At 35.4% G+C, this 19,672-nt stretch overlaps 2 protein-coding genes across 2 annotated transcripts in view; one reads left to right on the forward strand and one right to left on the reverse strand.

Annotated features, from left to right (window-relative positions):
- Ddr (discoidin domain-containing receptor 2) overlaps positions 1 to 19,672 on the forward strand; it is a 169,526-nt gene that overhangs the window by 28,010 nt on the left and 121,844 nt on the right. The window contains exon 3 of the mRNA XM_068294642.1: positions 18,985 to 19,463. Coding sequence (XP_068150743.1) covers positions 19,112 to 19,463 — 352 coding nt within the window. The 5' untranslated portion in view covers positions 18,985 to 19,111. The remainder of the gene's footprint in view (positions 1 to 18,984; positions 19,464 to 19,672) is intronic.
- Positions 2,649 to 3,630, reverse strand: LOC137580768 (uncharacterized). The gene is made up of 2 exons (XM_068294887.1): positions 3,537 to 3,630; positions 2,649 to 3,298 (listed from the first exon to the last, which is right to left on the reverse strand). Exons 1-2 carry the CDS (start codon positions 3,628 to 3,630, stop codon positions 2,649 to 2,651), a joined length of 744 nt encoding a protein of 247 aa, XP_068150988.1.

Below are 19,672 nucleotides of genomic sequence, written 5' to 3' on the forward strand. Positions count from 1 at the left end.
GGGGGGAAAGGAGAGAAAAAATGAACCGAAGAAAAAGTTGCAAAAAAATATTTTCATATGTGAAAATGTGTAAAGTGTAAAAGTTTTCTCTACCGGGTTTCAGTTTTGTGTGTGTTTTTTTGTTGTTGTTGCGCTTTTCTACATTTCATTTTGTTGTTTTCTATTCCATTTTGTTTGCTCTTCCTACGAGTAGGTATGTCTGTCTTTATGTATGTATGTTTGTGAGGGGGAAAGAGCATCAGGTGCTGTGGCAAAAAGAAATTACAACAAATCCATTTGTAAAATTGCAAACCGAGACCGAAACGACTAGAAAAATAGGAAAGGCAGCACGAGCAACATCAACAGCACCGAATAGGAGCAACATCAGCAGGAGCCTCCTTCACTTTGATGGTCTTTTTTATTTCAGTTTCAGACTTTTTTTTCTTCTCTACATCGTCTGAATCAGAAACTTTAAAGTTCGGTCGAAACCAATTATAGAGGAGCCACAGCTTGTGAATCAGGCTCAGGCTACAGCAACCAGCAACCAACAACGGGCAAACTCTCCTTGTCATTATGGACTCAAAAATCAAGATGGAAGGCTTCGTTTTCCATTTCTCAATGCATCCAAACCATCCATCCATGCCTAGCAAAACTCCTTGTGTGTCATTTGCCAGCCCAAAACATTCATCTTACTGAAGTTTCCCCCAGCATCGGGACATTCATCAATTTGTTGGACCACCCAAAAGGAAAGAAAAGCGAAATTGAAACGAACATTTTTCTTGGGCTTGCAACAACAGCAGTAGCAGCAGCAGCAGTAGCAGCTTGCATATAAATTTGCAAAAATAAGTGCAGCTAACGTCCTGCCACGACATGGCCTCTTACTCCATTCTGGTCTCTTTCTGCCTCTCTCTTTCTCTTTGTTTTTCTACTTTTACTTCTTTTGGCTGCTCCACACACGTCAAATTTCAAACAAGTTTGGCCGCCGCAGGACAGGAGAACAAAAAAATTAAAGCCCAGACACAGGTAGTAGAGTAGAGTAACAAACGCACACATACACCGTAAAGTAAGTGGCGAGAACAGAAACCATAGCAGACATAGTCCTAGACTACTACTTCGACTAGCACCTGGCATTCCTCTTGATTCCTCTTTTTTTGTCTACACTTTTTTGCCGATTTCCTATCTTATTTCATGGCAAGTGGAGAAGAAGCTACCTCTTAGAAGGCAGGCAACAATAAAAATAGCCAAGCTACTGAGGTAAAAGAATTTCTCGGCTTCTGTTAGCTACCAGACGAAAGGATGGCAAGGATGCTTCACTGTTTACTTTGGCCTTTAAAAAGGTTGCAGAAAATAGCCGCATTTATCCTTGTTAAATACAATGAAACTATATGGTTTATTTTGCATATGAAAGGTTAAAATATTTTCAGTTTAATGTGATTCATGAAATGGTAATATTATTGCATACATTTTCCTTTTGGGCAATATTATGGTTTATTAAATATTCCTGTTGCAGACGAAAATGTGTAATAGTATACATATATAAAGCTAAATTTAAAATTAAGTACAGATGTTTATGTTTAGTAAGATTTAAGATTTCTTAAATTTTATCCATTTCGGAAAATCAAAATTCTAATGACAAAAATACCTTGAAGACTTAAAGGACAAGGAGGCATACCATCCTTAACACTAAAACTAAATGTGAATTACAATATAAGGTAGTGGATCCCTAAAGTATGCTATGAAAATAATGGCGATTTGAATATTTCTATTGCTATTTGAGGATTGAAAATTTTACTCTAAAACTTAGTTTGCAAACTAAATTTGGCAAGAGAAAGAAAACAAAAAATCTGTTCCTGCATAAAGTACTGATCCCTAAAGCATGCTATGGAAAAAACAGTGAATTGAAAATTATTATGAAATAATTACCATAAGTGTTCTTTTTTGTATAAAGAAAGCATAAAATCTTCTTTAAATTTTCTAAACAATCGTTTACTATTATGAACTATTGCTCTCATCTTTACTATAGCAAGATTTGAATGCTATGCCTCTATGATTCAATTCTTTCCTAAGAGTTTAAAGAGAGATTTCTCTTATGCACCCTAAAGGACACTAACCTTTAACCAGAAGACCTGCTGTCTTGTGACTGTTGCAAAAACTTCATTGCCTAAAACAATAAATGCAACTGGAGCTGCTCCATCACGATGAACTTTTACTATTATTCAGTTTCTATTACTATTTGCCTGTGCCGTGTGGTTACCGTATTTTTTTCCTGCTGGAAATCTGTGGAATATATGTAGCTGGTAGTAGCAGAAGAAGTAGATGGCCGAGACCTGCACACGTTAGTTTGGGGAATTGCAAATAAATATTTCAACTGCAGTTGCAGATTATTTTAGTGCTCGGAAAAGTCGTAACAATGCTGTTGGAGAAGCAGCAGAAGCAAACAAAAATGGCTAAAAACTGCTGAGACAAGGAGAGAAACAACTCAGCTTAGATTTCTCTCGGGAACTATGATAAAGTGTATCCCATAATGAAGACAAATAGAGAGAAATATGGAGGAAGAGGAAAGAAAAAGTTTTTTTTTGAGCGCTTGGGCGAGTTTTATACTCATTTTATTTTTATTTTTTGTTATCGCATAATTTCAATTTATTTTTGTTCGATATTCCTTGCAGGGTTCACTTTCTATTTAGACTATAGTTTCTCAAATAGATGCCAGCTAGGACTTCCTGCATGCGTCTGCGACGTTTGTCCTGCATGAGGAAAGTTAGCAATTGCTTGGGACTTAATCCACGACTGGCTTGACGTTCCAATAGCGACAATTCATCGTCAGAGATTGCACCCTGATCATCTTGATCCTGATTGTCATCATGGTGATTGTTGATCGCGACCTCCACATCACCATCATCAGATGTGTTTACCACTTCCGAATCATCGTCGAAGCTGTCAGTGAAATCACCAAGATTCAAACCTTGCAAAAGGTCTCCAATGCTAGGGCCCTTAAAACTACGGCTGGTTGAGTTCCCGGTACTCGTTGATAGGCTGAGGTTCTGCATGTTATTAGGATTGATGACGAGAATGGTAGTTCCTAAACCGTTGCCCAAAGAGCCTAAGTCTAGGCCAGGAATATTGAATGGTGGTATTTGTGGTGGTGGTGGGCGATAAAACTGAGGGGGATAATTATATTGGAAAGGATAGGGCTGATGGTGATGCCTGTCTGATCCAGAATCTGAGGGCTGCTGCACAATAATAACGGGTGGGCTGCTCTTATGACTTTCTTCGCCGCGATGCAAATTCCAAAGCAATCGGGGAACAATTTTCGATAATGCTGTGGGGGAACATTAAATAAATGCATTTTAAACACAAAATTATGAACTGGTTTTTAAAATTGTTAAGTTTATAAGTTAAAAATTAACTTCTTTTGTAAGCAACATCCACAATATTATTGAAGTAGCTTTAGATTAGAACACGAATGAACTAGTTGCAATAAATTATAGCATTTTCCAGTCACAATGATCCGAATTATTATAATCCTTATTAACTTCACTTTATATTGATTCACTTACAGTTTCGAACATTTGAACTTTGCCTAGATCCTTCAGAGGCGCATAGGCCCACAAAACAAATGGCAAAAACGAGAATAGTCAATTTATTAGACATCTTAAGCGTTTCGATCACTACTAGAGAGAACTTCAGCGGATTGACTGTGCTCTAACCATGGACAAGAAGTGGTTTATATAGTGTGAACAAAACCCTACGTTTGCTTTCTAAGTACGTTAACTTTGGTTTTATGACACATTTCGCTGAAATTTCGCCAAGCCATGGGGGTCACTGCTACTAATTTCACAGTTGATCTATTTAATTGTATTTGTATTTGTGTATATTTTTTATTTGTATTTTTATTATATATTTGTATCACCTCGTAAATCAATTTCAAAACAGCAAAGGGAGCACTTTTATTGCAATCGTAAAAATACTTTTCGTTTCCCCCTACGGCCCTTATCTGATTGAACGTTCAGCGTCTTGGAGTTTATGTTTATGTTTTGCGTTTGCCTTTCATGATCGATTTAGCATTAAGTAGTCGTTTTCACAGATTACCTTTTGAAATATCTTCTAGGCGCTAATGTGTTTAGTTTATATAGGAAGCTAGCGAAAGCCTCTAGTCATCGGGGAAAAGAAAAAAGAGAAATATTTATGATCTGTGCGTTAAGTCTGCACAGATCGGATAGTTTGCAGATGGACTACACTTTTGGCCAAGAGTACATTGGCCTCTAAGAAATACATTGAACTTGTGAAACTATTTTTGTCCCAATTTGAAATTAGTTTTTTTTTTTTTTTTGCAATTTGGAATGGTGAGTTTTATTTTTGGCCAAGGTAAACACACGTGTGACCTGTTTACAAAAGACATTGAAAAAATTAAATTAAGAGAATTTATTCAATTTGGCTAGACAAAATAACCAAAACTAAGCCATTTCTCTATTTTTCTTCAAATATTAGCTTTAAGGCTTGAAGGACTAAAAGGGATCTTAAAACAATATGTGATGCTTTTGTTGTCGCATTTTCTTCAAAGTTAAGATAATTATTAAGTGTGGCTTATATTTCCAGACAATAGAATAATCATTCTATCATAATCAAAATTCTAAAGAGTTTTAAACCTAAACAATTTTCTATCACCCCATACAATATGCTTGAAAAATTCCTTTAACATCTGCTAAAAGAAAACTATCTCATGCAAGTCAAAGCACATTTTCATTTCAATCTGAAGTAAATATTGTGAAAATCTTTTAAACTAAATACAAATATCCATTACTAGCTTTTTGTACACAAAAAAAAAGGAAAGTGAAAGTTTGCCTCCTTTTAGCCAAAGCAATCAGAAACCAAAGACAACAATAAATCCTATATACACACACACACACACATAGTATTATGTATATGTGTGTGTGTGTGTATTATAGAAGAGATACATGAGGTAAATATTATTTAAAAAACCAAAACACGTAGACAACACAAAGTACAAATCGCACTCAATCAAAATCACCTCAAGACCAGACCACATAGACTCAAAGAGACAGAGACAAAGGAATACGTAGAGTGTTGTGAGTTAGAGGGAGATGATGAAAGCTTAAAAGATGAAATCCCATAGAAACATTCGGAGGAGAAGCAAATACATATCTATATATACATACATAGGGAGTAAGCATATTGGGGAGATGGAATATACGGCAAATAGCAACAGAGAAAACTGTCATGTACGAGGATTTAACAGATTTAAATTCTATTTGCCAAAAGGACAAGTTGGGGAAAAAAATGAACGAAAAAGAAATAAGACAAGTGTGCGTGAAGGAGGGTAGGGGAAAGAAGAAGTAGGAGGCGAATGATTTTTGTCAATTTTATTTTTGGAGACAACCGGCCCCACCGCCTACCTTGGGCAGGCTGTCATTTAATATTGACCCAAGAGCTGTCCCTCATTCACTCACTCACTCACTCACTCTCATGTCCAGCCACTTAGCCTACATTAGGGCACCTTTGCCCTGCCTTTAGGCAAATATGTATCCCATATATCGATCCAATTCGTTATGCTTAAAACTACGGGCTTTTTGCTACCACCTGGGCTTTGAAGAAGCTCCACTCTCTCCTCTCCACTCTTTTCTTCTTTTCATTTTCACTTTAGACCCAAATACAAATGAAAAATCAGCACATACGCCTGGTCCTTGGTCCTTGGTCCAGGTTGTAGAATTTTTATTTTATTTTTTGCCCTCCCAAATTGACATTTCAGACAGATTTTTTCTTCTTTTTTTCATTCGTATGAGAAGCAGTTCTTTTAGTCGGATGGATGCTGGATGAGGTGTAAGGTGTGTAGGGGTGTGCGTGTGTGTGTTCATTGTTTTCCAGAGACTTGATCGACAAGTGTTTTTGCTGTGGTAGATTCAACATACAGCTGAGCTCTCAGTTTTCTGGTTTAATTAAAGCTGTTGTGGGTTATGGGATTTCGATTGAGTTCGAGACTAACCGTGAAGGATTGGTTTATTTTTAGAGCAAGTGCGAAAGATGTGTTGAGTTTTAGTGTCTTTGGCTTGTGGGTTTTAATATCCTAGGATAGCCCTTTCTCTCTCTTAATGGCTTTGCCAAATCCAAAGCTTTGTCAATTGATTTAGCTGGAGGTCAAATGGACCCAATATCATTTCCATGACCATCTCTTGCTCCATTACTGCCAGTCCATCATTATCATTTAAAATTCTTAACCTCTTATGATGTTGGCGGTGCTTTCTTGCCATTTGGCTAGGCTCTGCCTCCCCAGCCACTCCACAGAAAAGGCATTTCCTAGCCATTTCCTGCCCGCGTTACCCGTGTGTGCGTTTGTGTTTTGTGTCGCGTTGCCATTTCGCATCCGCCGCTGGACAGCAACAACACGAACAACAGCAGAAGCATCAGGCAATGTTTAGCTTCATCAGGCAACAACTTTCATTTGTACACGGAGAGAAAAACTTCTAACAGTAAGAGATCCATGTATGAAGACTCGTTTGTTAAAATATTTGTAGATAGATCATACAATTTAGTGAACTGATTATGTCCTAACAACTTTTTTTATCACTTTTATAGATCATTTTATTTTATGATTTTATGATCCAAATGATTACCGAAAAATTCTCAAAAATCCTAAATATATTATTCAGATAATGCAAATATTATTAAACTCAACTGAGAACCCGGTAGAATGGCTAGAACGACTATAACATTCACCATCTACTGCATCTACTCTCATTTTGTTAGCTTTTTCTTTCAGTGTATTGAGCAAAGAAGCAAAGCACTCTCAGCTGCCACTCAGCACAAAATTTTCGGCAGCATGCTTTTCCGGTTTGCGCCAACGCAGCAGAGCGCGGATTGCTACTTGCTCCTTGCTCCTTGCTGCCTGCTGCTTGCTCTTTTCCACTTGCACAACCTTTGCTCCTTCCTCTTCCTTTAGCAGTGCCTCCTTGGAGGCTTCTGCTCACTCTAGTTCAATAAGGATTTCCGTTTCAATTCGTGCGCTGTGCCATTGTTGCCCATGAACCGACACCGACCGCGTCCCCGCCCCAGCCGTACAGCTCCCAGCTTTAGTCTCTATTTGTGGGGCTGCTGTTGTCCATTTTCATTTATCGAATTTTTCACTTTGACGACCTTTAGGCCCGAGGCTCAATTTTTTACACTTTTAGCAACAATTTCCTTTGGCTTGCTTTCTGTGTGTTTCCCACCATCACACCACCATTATTATTTATTTATTTTTCTTTTCTTTTTTTGATTTTTTACTTTTTATTATTATTTATTTTGTGCTGATTTCATGCGACTTTTCGGTGTAGGTTTTTGTGCTTGATTTGCTTTCCAATTTTCAATGTGTCACTTTATGAGCAGGACCATTAATCAAAAACAACAACAACAACAAAACACAACAGAAAACCGAAAAAAGTGAGTCAAGAAATTATTGCTTAAATAAGCGTGATTTTCCTTGAGACCCTGTGAAATGAAGCGACCACAAAAATGGCAAAAAGAAAAGTGAAACAAAAACAAAAAATGGAAAAGAAAAAGTTTTTACTTTCTTTTCGGTTATTGATTTTGTTTTGTTTTCATGCGTCATTTGGTGGCCCAGCATTTTGCATGCCACGGCACAACGCCTCAAAGATTTTATGAAAGAAGTTCATAATTTATAGATTTGAATTGAGCAACTAGAAATTATTACTATTAGTTATAAATATATACGTATGCATCTTTATGGTTTTCCTTTAAGAGCCTAAGAAGAAGAAGAAAAACAGCAAAGAAGATATATTTCTTAGATGCTTTTGCGGCACAAACAAATTTTGGCTCGTAAAAGTCGCTAAACCTTTGACCCAAACTGTCATAAATGTAAGCGATTCAACGCCCGATGACTACGTAGAGCTGTCAAAATGTGCCCAAGTGGGCGTATAACACGCCTCCACAAACACACAAACACAGTGCCGCCAAAAGAATTGCCTCAGAGACGTAGTCAACATTTCCTGCTAAAAGGAGCAAATTAAATAAATTGCATCCAAATTTTTTGTCATTATTTAATGAGCTGCTATTCTGCTATATTCTGTTGTCTGATTTAATAATAATAACAGCCAAAAAGCTAGACATTATCAGGATCTATGCAGGTCTCAAAATAAATGCAAATGTTTAACATTCTTATATGATTTTCCAGATCATTAGTAATTGTAATTTTGACTTGAAGTTCAATCTTCAAACTCAATGCCCTGGCTTCGATTTACAACCAGTTCAATCTTTCATTTATATAATTTTATATTCGATATTATCTGACATAGGTACATATTATATTTAGGATGTCATAAGACTTAGATAGTTTCTTAAGTTCTTTCAAAAGCAACAATCTTAGATCCAAGTTTTAAATAAGTACTAAATGGTTTGTTTGTTCTAAAAAACTGTTAAAGCTATTATTAAAAAGTTTTTTCTATAAAGACTTAACTTGCCAAAAGTATTCAACCGGTTGCCTAAAAATAAATAACAAGCTGTTGGTTTATTGAACTGTTACTCAATGTTTTCTTGTTTTGGTCTACGATCTTTGGTACAATATTAACTCATTAAAATTGTTGTTAGGCCAGTGATGGTAAAACGGTTTCAATGGCTTTGTTTTCAAACAAGTTTAGCCTTCTAACTTGTTGCATTGAATTAATTGTTTGACTTTTAAAGTGAATCCAAATAATTTAAATAAAAATCCAAATTCAATTCTGCTGGAAATGTCAAATGGTCAAATATCTTTCAATAAGTAAAGAAATATGATTAATTTGTATATAATTTTTGTGGAATTAACAACTATATTGTTTAAAACTTTAAAATACCAATTGTTAATTCAATTGTTAAACAAAAAGAAGGTGCACAACACACAAGAAGAAGAAACAAAGTTTATAATATTTTATTTATTTTCATATATTTTCTTGGCTCTTGTTTGGAACTATCTAATTAAATTAATCAACAAGTGGAACTGCTTACATAGATAGACCAAAAGTCATCCCTTCACCACGCCCATGATCATAGTCCAACTCAGGGTAAGGTGCCTGTAATCCCATATGCCTGTTAAGATTTTATGTAGTAAACGGTATGAGAAGGAAGGCGTAGCAGGAGACTAACTAGTTAGGCAGAGAAAGAGTCCAAAAGTACTGCAGTCTTTGCTTTACATACCACATCCAGCTGCTTAAAATTAAAATAAAAATGCATAAATATGAATAATGAAGACATAAACATAAAAAATGCCAACGACAAGAATACAAGAAGAAGAAAAAATATTTCAATTTCAACTTGAATGAGTTTTTACCGCGCCAAGCCTTCCTTTTCCTTTCCCCCAACTCATCAGGTTTATAACTTTAACAGTCGTCATAATATTTTGAAATCAAAAAACTGCACTATAAACTAAAATGCTAAATGCCAAATGGGGGGAAAAAGATTGAACCAAACACAAGAAGGGGGATACCAACGACCCAGTCATGGGCACAGTTGGCGTTGACAGAGTCAGTGCGCGATTGTCTCGAATGTCTGTCGGTCGGTCGGTTGGTCCGTTTAATAGGTTTTTTTCTTGATGTTGCTTGGAGAAGAGGGGAAGAAACACGCCTTCCAAAAAGGCAGATAGATAGATAGATAGTAGACCGTGTTCCTTAGTGCGATGTTGCCTGGGCACGCCTACCTAATCATTTTGGTGTTGACACTTGACACTTGAGAAAGAAATGCCATGATGACAAGAACAACAACAACAATAACATCAGGCAATGAAATGTCTTTGTCTTCATCGTGGTCTTTGCCTTGGTCCGGGTTTTTTTGGGTTTTCTTTTTTTTTTTTTTGCGTTTGGCTTTTCCAACTTTTCCCCGTTCCCCCAGCCAAATCAGGAATTGTTGTAGAACAAGACTTGATTTAAATTTTATGCCACTTGCTAGCAATTTAGCCAACTGTGGTAAAGAAACAGAGAGAAAGCCCATAGACACAGAAATCGTGCGCAAATGTGGGCGGAAAATTGTTTGTCTTTGAAGATTGCGAATAGGCAAATACACGATGAACATATAACCTGACAAGAGTTTATGATGAGAATAATAATTCGTGAACAACAAAAAGTTTCTAAAACTTTAGCATAACAAAAATTGACCGTCAGAACGTTTTCCGTTATAGAATAACCTCATAAAAGTGGGTACACCTGCAGTTGAAATAATTTTCTTCTGGAGATTTCTTGAGCTAGCTTAAAGACAAGGTTGGATTTTAAATATAAGAATATTTTAATCTTGAGAAGTAATTCAAAATATATTCAACGTTATTTTAAATCGATCATTGGCCCACAATGTGTAGGTCTACATTAAAATTTTAGAATTAAATCAAGTTCCTTTTTGATTTAAAGAAAATTATATTATAAATTTCCTATTGTCACCTCTTCAAACTTTTCGATTTGAATAAAAGTAAATAATATGGCATCAATTTAATAATTTTTTTTTTAGAATTTCAAGTTTTTTTTTTGGCGGAAATTACTAACTTTTTAAAAATGTGTAAGTAAAAATATAGATATAGAATATAACTAATTTGACGACAGGAAAAGTCGTCTGCATATTAAACAATTTTGTCATTTTCCCTTCTCGAAAGCTTCGATTTCCTTTGAAAGAAACTTAAGGACTTAAAAATGTATTACTTACTGATAAATATTACTTCTTAAATGTGCAAGCCAGTTTTGATTTAGTCTATAGACAAATTGGCCTAGCTGAATATTTAAAATTATCGTGGCAAATCTCTTGCCTTATTTATTATTGACTTTTATTTAGTGCTATGTAATTCTTTACTAGGCTGTATTATCTATTAAAACTTTTAATTTAAAAATATCTTCAAGTGATAAATGAAGCATAAATGAAATCAGTTTTTGTTTTATTTTAGTAGACTAAACGAATTGAAATTCCGTTTGATTGAATTATACAATTTTCTCCCTATTTTCTGCATATTTCACGGCAAACCGTCAACTGCAATTTACTTGTGCAAAAGGCAAACACAGACTTTAAACACACACACAGACAGAGTGTGTGTCGCGTTCCGCTTTGGCGCAGGGTCATTATTACAGAGACGTCCCTCCAATCCTCAAACTATCCATTTTTCTTTTCTGTCTTTGATGTTTTTTCCCCATATTTCTTTTCTCGCCTTTATTTTTTGTGTCGTTGTTATTGTTGTTGTTGTGTTTGCCATTTACATGGCCATAAAATATAAGTCAGACTGGGCTAGAAATGAAAAACTTTCGCTACAAAATTCCCAAAGCCATAATTTTTCACTATTCTACGTCGCCGACGCCGCATAATTGCAGCGTAATTTTAGCGCATTTAATTTTGCTGTCTGGAAACCTTAACCTTACACAGACACACACAAACACACACACACACACACACACACACACACACACACACACACACACACACACACACACACACACACACACACACACACATATATATATATAAATTACAGAGCGGAAATGCAGTGAAGCGTCGTTCAGTGAATAAATTCGCTCTTGGGGCATTGAAATATTCATCAAATATTTTGCTATAATTTATTTATTAAAAAATGCAAATAATCTTTTACCATTTTTAAAATTTTTCCCAATAAACTTTGTCTTTTTTCACTTCCCATGCTTCAAAATTTAAAATCCATGGGTAACATTTTTTCTATCTAATATCTAAAATTTGAAAGTTTTCAGAGTATAAAAAAGTCGTTGATACATAAATTTGTTTTCATTGCACAAAAAGGAAACCGAAAGGTGGCAGAAATTTCATTTTCGTCATTTGCATGTAAAAAAATGTAAATCGATGTCCGAAACCAAAACAAAAAACTACAAAAACGAAAAATCGTGAAATACAACATTTTGCACTTTTCACAAGGCGTGGATAAGGTCATCGTTGTTTTTGCCATTGTCGTTTACCAATGACCATGAGCTGAGGTTTTTAAGGTATGCCAAGGCAAGCACAAAAGGTCCTAAATGATGAAACAATTTGACTAGGAGTTCGCTTTCAAATCGCATAGTTCTTGCCATTTTGTTTTGACAAAGTTTAAGTAATATTAGAGATCTTATTGATCGTTGTAAGGGATAAATATATAAATTAATAATTTAAAAACATGGAAATATATGTGGAAAAGTTAATCAAGGTAAAGACTACCAACAAATTAAGCGCTCAGTGCTCGGTCCAACTCGGTCAAGATTTTCGATTTGAATATTTCAGCAAATAGAGCTTAGCTCTTCAAAATTAGGCTTTTAAACAAAATATTCAAGTAATAAGCAACATTTTTTATATTGATTTAACATTTTTCAAAGTTTGATGGATTCCATAAGTTTTTTTATTTGTACAAAAATGATCTTAAAAATCTTTTTGAAGCTTAGAATATAAATCGCGCCTTTGATTTCCAAACATGAAGAAAGGTTTCCAAGCGAAAGTATTCAATTATTGTTCTCATGACTTGAAAAATGGTTCCGAAGAAAAGTGGTAACATTTTATTCTACAAGAATATCTATTTAAATATGTCTAAGTCCCAGCTGAAGGGTATTTAAAAGTCTTTACATACTTTATATACAACTTGTTTTTAGTTGTTTTTTATTTGTTGCTTAATTTTCCACATAGCAAAAAACCGCGTCCATTACACAAAAAATATTTCCGCCACTTGTTTTTTTTTTGCTTGTCGCTACCGTCCAATGACTTTTTGTTGGTGTTGTCGTTGTCGTCGTCACTTTTGCAGCATTTCTATGATAAAGTGTTTTTTGTATAGAAACAGACCCCGCCCACCCGACACATTCGCACACACACAGACATACATTCATACCAGAGAATGGTGGAGCAACATTTTTATTAAAGAAAATGTTAAAAATGGGTAAAAATGGTTTTTCTATTGTTCCTGTGGTCGCTGCATTTTTTTTTTTTTTTTTTAGACGCAAGGCGAATTGTTTATTACATTTTTAGCTCGGCACGGTAGAAAATTTATGCCCGACATTGAATGGTATGCAAGCCAAGGTCTAAGGGATCTAAGGGTAAGGGATAAAAGATGGATAGCTTGAAAATAAAACAAAAAATATTTGAATGGGGAAATGGCCAAGGGCAACATTTTGGCCATGGCACTGCGCTTTCAGCTAAATTATGGCAGGCGAAAATGGCATTGAACTTTCCACTTGCCAAAAGACTGCTAAACCAAATAGGAGAGAAAGAGGGAACGAAAGACCGGCAAAAAAAAGTGCAGTAATTTTTGTTTGAACACAACGTTTATTAGAGTGAGAAAGAAAGAAACTTAGTTCAAGTTGAGGTAAGATTTTTGAATATTGAAATTTTAATTAATTTCATTTAGATGAAACTTTACATAAATAAATAAATTATGGATATTAGTTTATTGAATGTGTAAATGATTTTGATAATAATTCTTTCATTTTCAAAGAGAATCTTTCTAAATGAAACTTTGATAATGAAGTAAACCTGTAATGCCTTATTATTTCTGATAAAATATTTATTCTTATTCAGAGTAGTTTATGTGTTTCTATTGTGCCTTGAGCAATGAAAAATATTCACTTTTAACAAAACTTGGAACAAATCCAGAAGTAAGAAATATTTGAGCTTTTGGTAATATCTTTTTAAATTACGCTGTTTACTTTTAGATATTTCCCTAATAAATAGCCAGATTAAATAAAATTTTAAATAAAAGGGTTAGGAGTCGAATGCAACAAAGTATTGCCGAGTATAACTTTGAACACAAGTTCGACTCTTTGAAAACAGTTCAAAATTAATTTTTTCTATATTTATATGAATCGATATAGATAAATTTCAGTAAAAAACACGTTTATGCTTTTCTAGGTGGAAAGATTCTTGAAAGATTCTTACTAAAATTAAAGTATTTATACGATTGTGTTGCGTTGCTTCAGACTGCAGCTTGGCATGGAGTCCAAATTTTCTGCCCACTTCAAAACTGACCAAAAATAAAAATCTCTCACACTATCACTACAAAATTTTTAGATTTTTACATACAAAAGCACGGTAAGTCTTATTTGGCGAACTCCAATAAGTAGAACTATACATACATACATATATGAATAAATAAGTAGAATCACAATTTAACACAGAGAACATTTTTTGTCAATTTAAACATTTAATCAAATGTTTTCTCTCTGGACATAACTTTATCAGAAATAATCAAAGTGACCCTGTTCTATTGAGAAAAGTTAAATATATAAGATTTATGCACTTTTAAATCGCATCGAATCGAGGACAATAGTCGTTTCTAACTCTTTGGTGAGCCCTCAACAAGAGTGTTTGAATGTCAACAACATTTTCGAATCTTCCTCTGCTACTTCTCGCCCCCTGCCAAGTTTTTCTGATAAGGCACTACCATTAACACTCGCAAACAATAAGCAAAACTGCAAATTAATTGAAGTCCAACGCCAAAACAGAAGGGGTCCAAGTGTAAAGAAAGAATTGTCTGCGTTGTCTGCCTTTGGCTTCTTTTTGGCATGTCATTCATTCAGTTTTCTATGGTAGACGTCTCTGCCCTGCCTTACCCCCCTTGCGGAATCCAATTCCTCCGACAGTTGTAAGTGCCGTTGTGTTGCCTGCCGTAGAGTAGTCTTGTGGTCTGTGCTCACATTATTTTCGCACTCTCTCACCGAACTCCAAAAAATTGCTGTGGCGCGTTGCAGAGTTGCCAACCGCCTATCACCCCCCGCACCTACGACTAAGTCACTGAAAAGCTGCATTTTATTTGCTCTCTAAGACGGGGACGCCAAAATTATTACACCATGCCTGCCACTCCGCACTTGGTTTTGTTCTCCTCCTCTTGGTCGTCCCCGACTTTGTCCACACTTTTTGCCATTGCATTTTGCTTTGCTTTCTTCGTGTTGTTGCTGGCATTTAATTGCCACATGCAACACATGTTGCCGGCAACAGCAACAGCAACAACACCAACTGCAACGGCAACGACAACGCCAACGCTGGTTAAAAAAAGACAGCATGAAAGAAAAAAAATTAATAGAAAAATATTTTTTAACCATTTTTTAATTTTGTCTGTTTGTGGGCGTCACATCAAGAGGGTGAAGGGAAACAAGACCAGGCAAGAGATAGAGGAAGAGAAAGATGGCAATTTTTTCTCTGTGTCCTGTGCACTTTTCGCTTTTTGTCGTGTGTTTTTTTCCTTTTTTTCTCTTTCTGTATTCGGTATGAAATTTCATGGTAATTGTGGTTAATGTTATGGATATTTTATGTGGGAATTTCAGAAAGCAACGCGCACCAAAGACTCTGCCAGAGGGGGGAAAATAGAAAGAGTGAGTAAATTTGTTGGATGATAGCAATTTAAAACGAAATGAATGAACGGATGTTGTGGCCAAGAGGGTTATATTAAAAAATTTTTTTTCAAAACTTTTTTGTTTGGAAATTCGAAGAAAAAAGAACTCACACAAATATGAGGGCTACTGGAAAGTGTTGAACGAAATTAAGTCCAAATGCTCTAAAAACAGTTACCATAATTAGTATCATCTAAACAAAAAAACTGTATGCAAGGATTAGTTTATATCCTTTTGAATAGTGTGTTCAGGTTTTCTTAAGACAAAAGAATTCTTAATGTTATTTTAGATATATAAATTGGTGACTTTCGACAGTTGTTATTAATGTTGATGGCTTAAAGACCGACATATTATAGAATAGATGCGAAAGGTTGAATTGAATTCAGTTAGGTTAAAGTTCAAGTTAAAATATCTCAAAGCGAAATTAGATTAAAAATTGAAATTTTGCTAAAAGAAAAACAAATAAATAAATATTTGAAATGACCTTTTGGGCTTATCTGAATTGACATCCTATAAATACAACCTCTGCAGTATATAAAAGATCACTTGCAAAATTACAGCACTTTAACTTAAATGGTCAAGAAAAAGTTTTCGTTGATCCAGAAGGACGGAGAACTGCTCTCGTCGTGCTGATCAAGAATATATACATGCAGTGGGGGAAAAAGTTGTTGGTACATTCAGTTTTTCGTCTATTAATTTTGATTTTATGAAATTTTCAAATAATTATTATATAAATGCTGTTCTCAATTCCGAATGATATGAAAATCATTTTCGTTTTCCAGGATATAAGTGAAAACTATCAACCTAACTATATTTTACAAGCACTGGCAACTATGTATGGCTTTCGGTTTGGACGAAAACTACATCCATACATTAGCCTGGTATACGAATTCTCGCGAATCCTTGTTGTTCACTTGCCTAAATGTCTGGGTTACTTAGACATCTCATTTACGGAGGACTGCTAAATATTTAATTCTTCTAATTACTTCCACTTCTGGCTAACAGTTTTTATTTTCTACAGTTGTCTATTACTTATTTTTCTTGGCAGTCAAACTTGAAATTAATTCATGATCTTTCTTTAACTTGCAATCTATACCGCACGATGTGGCGATAACCTCAGTAACTGATCTTTTTGTCTGACCTCAAATGAACAACAAAAAAAACGAAAAAAGAAAAGAAAAATGTCCATCACCAATTCCCATTAGGACGACCCCAAACATGGTTTTACAATGTCTCGTTTTCACGCATCTGTTTCTTTGCTTTCGTCACATAAAAAATAAAAAACAAAATTTGCATACAGCTACCGCGCGTAGCCAGAGACCAGCAGCAGCAGCAGCAGCAGCAGCAGAAGCAGTAGTAGTCCATAGTTCACATAGACCATAGACCAGGCCAGACCAGGCCCAGCTGCTGTTGCACTGCAATTGCATCTATGAAAGAAAAACGAGAGTATGAACTGCAAATGGGGATGGGGATAAGGGGGACATAAAAAGGCCGAACCATGGCCATAAAAACTATGCGCGACTCTTTAGCTGTTGTTCAAGTGGCGGCGGCAACGGCGGCTGTTGGCAAATTTTATGCCTTTTATATGCATTTTTTGCGTTTTTTTCGGAAGGAGAAGGAGACCTATGCCACCGCCAGCAATACAGCAACAACAACAACTAAAAATGCGGCACATTTGCAACTTTGCTGCCACTTCCACTGTCAAGTTGGCGTAAAATTTTTCATTTCGCATATGAAAGGAAGTGTGGGCGCCAGTTTACCCCAAGACCCGCAAAACTGCCTCAATGTTTGTCGTTTAGTTTTCTTGCTTTTTTCTTTTCATATTTTTTTTTTCTGTTTTTTTTTTTTTATTTTGTTTGCTGTAGTTTTTTTTTTTTTGCATTTTATTAATTGCTTGAGTGAATTCGCGTCGGCAAGCAGCCTGTGAAAATTTTCTTTGTGTTTTCTTCATCTTTTGATCTTTATTTTTGGGGACAAAAACAAAAGGAAAGGAAATCATTAAAGACTTGAAGTTGCAAGTTAGAGGAAATGAATATGGACATTTTGACCGTTTCATTCAATACTGAAATGGTTGAAATTTCTATTTTCTAAATTGAAATCTTTGAATTGTTATCACTTGGTCTAGTCTAATACAATATATCAAAGCCGTTAGTGCTTAAGTCAGAGGTTTAGATCCGTTGAAATTTGGCAAAATCTAAAGCTTTGATGAAATTTTTGACAAATCTGACAACTATTTTAAATAATTTTTCATATTCTCAGGTGACTTTAGTTATTTACAATGACAAACAGAACAGTAATAAAGATCAAGGTTAAACAATTCTTTGAAAAAGTTAGTCCTAAGTTAGTCTTGACTTTCCACGAGCCTGAACGACCTAAAAGATTTCAGAATTTAGACTAAAGTACCAGTATGCATTTAATTTTCTTGAAATTAACAGAAAGAAGTTGTACGGTGGATCTGCCACATTGAGCGGACTCATTCACACTTCCTTAACTTTCATCTTTAGCATCTTCTCAATGATTATATCAATAAGCAGGGCAGTTCAAAAGTTATTTTATGTCACGTTGTGATAGAGCTTCTGGCTTATTTGATTGGATTCTCAAGAGAATTGCCAGTCAACGTTTTGTTGATAAAGAAACAATTCGAAAATATTTATTTTTATCAACTATAGTTATCACAAAATCTTCATGTTTATTTGAAGCATAAACACCGTGCAGAAACTTTAATTGAAAATCATAACTTTTGAAGTTAAAATGAAATGTTTAACTGCGGGGAAAACAGACTTTTCATTTCTATTTTCACATAGAAATCATTTACGTATTTATGTATATATTTAAGTATTGAGTATTGGCAATTATTTTCTCTCATTAGCCACAAGAAATTTGAAAATTGTCACCATTTTGAGCCAGCATCTGCACTTTCACCAGAGAGTTTTTCCATCGGCAAATTTAATATTTAAATTTCTAGTTTTTATTTTCTCTTTATTTTACGTTTTGCTGTTTACTTGTGAAATGTTTTAAAGTTTTGTAGGTCTGTTTAAAAAGAGGCATGGTCTTTTTTTTTGTCGTTGTCGTCGCATTTCCGCCTGCCAAAGGGCAAACATCAAAAACCCAGACCCTAGACCTTCTTGCCACCACCAGGCACCTCCATCCAACATTACCTCAGTCCTCCTCTAAAACCATCATACTGAATTCTGTGCGGCATTTTCGTTCAGTTTTTCGCGCTGTTTATATTTTTGTATTTTGACACGTTTTGGCATCTCGTTGAGGGAAAGGGGCCAGGGGTAGGCGTGTCAGCAGAGAGTTAAAGGCAAATGGGGAAAGGGCAGGCAGCAGGGCAGGTTAGGAGCTGTGTCTGACATTTTACATAAATTTTGCTTGCTCAGCTTTGGAAATTCGTGTCGGAGACTTTTGCTCTTGCGACTCCATCTCCATCTGCATCTCCATGACTTGCTGTCATGTGACAAAAACGCGACAGTTTGCAAGGTCACGTCACATTAATTTGCTGACAATGATGTATTTAGAGAAGGGAGAACGCTGCAGACGAAGTAAGGAAATGTCCCTAGAAGATTCCTGACATTCTTAAAGCCATGCCAATTAGGTTTAAAAACATTAAGCAAAATGCCTTCAATCACTTTTTCTTAAATTTTCATCATGTTTTCATTTGCTTTCCTTTTTCTCATTGCAGTGTTGAAAATGTAGTGGCCAAGAAACCCGCGAAACAAAACGTGTAATCCAACAAACCGAAAGGAAAAGAAAGAAAACTCAACAACCACGTCGAAACCTTAAAAATACCGAAAAAAAGGAAGCAAAAAATGCCTGCCATAAAATTACAACAATTGAATTCGATTCATTCACAACATTTCTACAATGATTGCCCGGGACTGGGTGGCACCTCCAATGCCAATGCCTCGCCCCATTTCGCCCACAGCTGTTGGAGTTGGCGTTTTGCAACAAATTATTTAAAAAGTTATTGCCACATTAAGCGTCATGGTGTTAATAACAATAAAACTTTATGCTGGCTGACATTGACTTTGATTTTATTGAGCGTCATCGGCACTGGCGAAACAGCAGCAGCTTCAGTTGGCATTGGAGGAGCGGCTGTGGGAGTTTCTGGTGGTCTGAGTCCCGTTGCCTCATCTGGAGGTGTGACTGCAATGGAAATTGGTAAGTAAAGGATGAAATTACCTATTATTTTCTAACAATATAATCAAATATCATACGAGTTAGTTCAAGGGGTAAGAATGAAATTGAAATTGAAATATAACACCCAAATAAGCCGCGAGGCTGATATCCTAGATTCAATCATCAAAACTAATAAGAAATATGTTGTATTTTAAAAACTAAACACTAAATACTATATACTAAAATCATTC

The sequence above is a fragment of the Drosophila tropicalis genome, unplaced genomic scaffold, assembly GCF_018151085.1.
Source record: "Drosophila tropicalis isolate 14030-0801.00 unplaced genomic scaffold, ASM1815108v1 contig_845, whole genome shotgun sequence".
In the NCBI taxonomy this organism is placed as follows: domain Eukaryota; kingdom Metazoa; phylum Arthropoda; class Insecta; order Diptera; family Drosophilidae; genus Drosophila; species Drosophila tropicalis.

Coding starts and splice junctions, on each gene's coding strand:
- LOC137580768 (XM_068294887.1), bottom strand. CDS start 3,630: ATGTCTAATAAATTGACTATTCTCGTTTTTGCCATTTGTTTTGTGGGC. Junction 3,299..3,536: donor AAGTTCAAATGTTCGAAACT/GTAAGTGAATCA, acceptor GTTCCCCCACAG/CATTATCGAAAATTGTTCCC.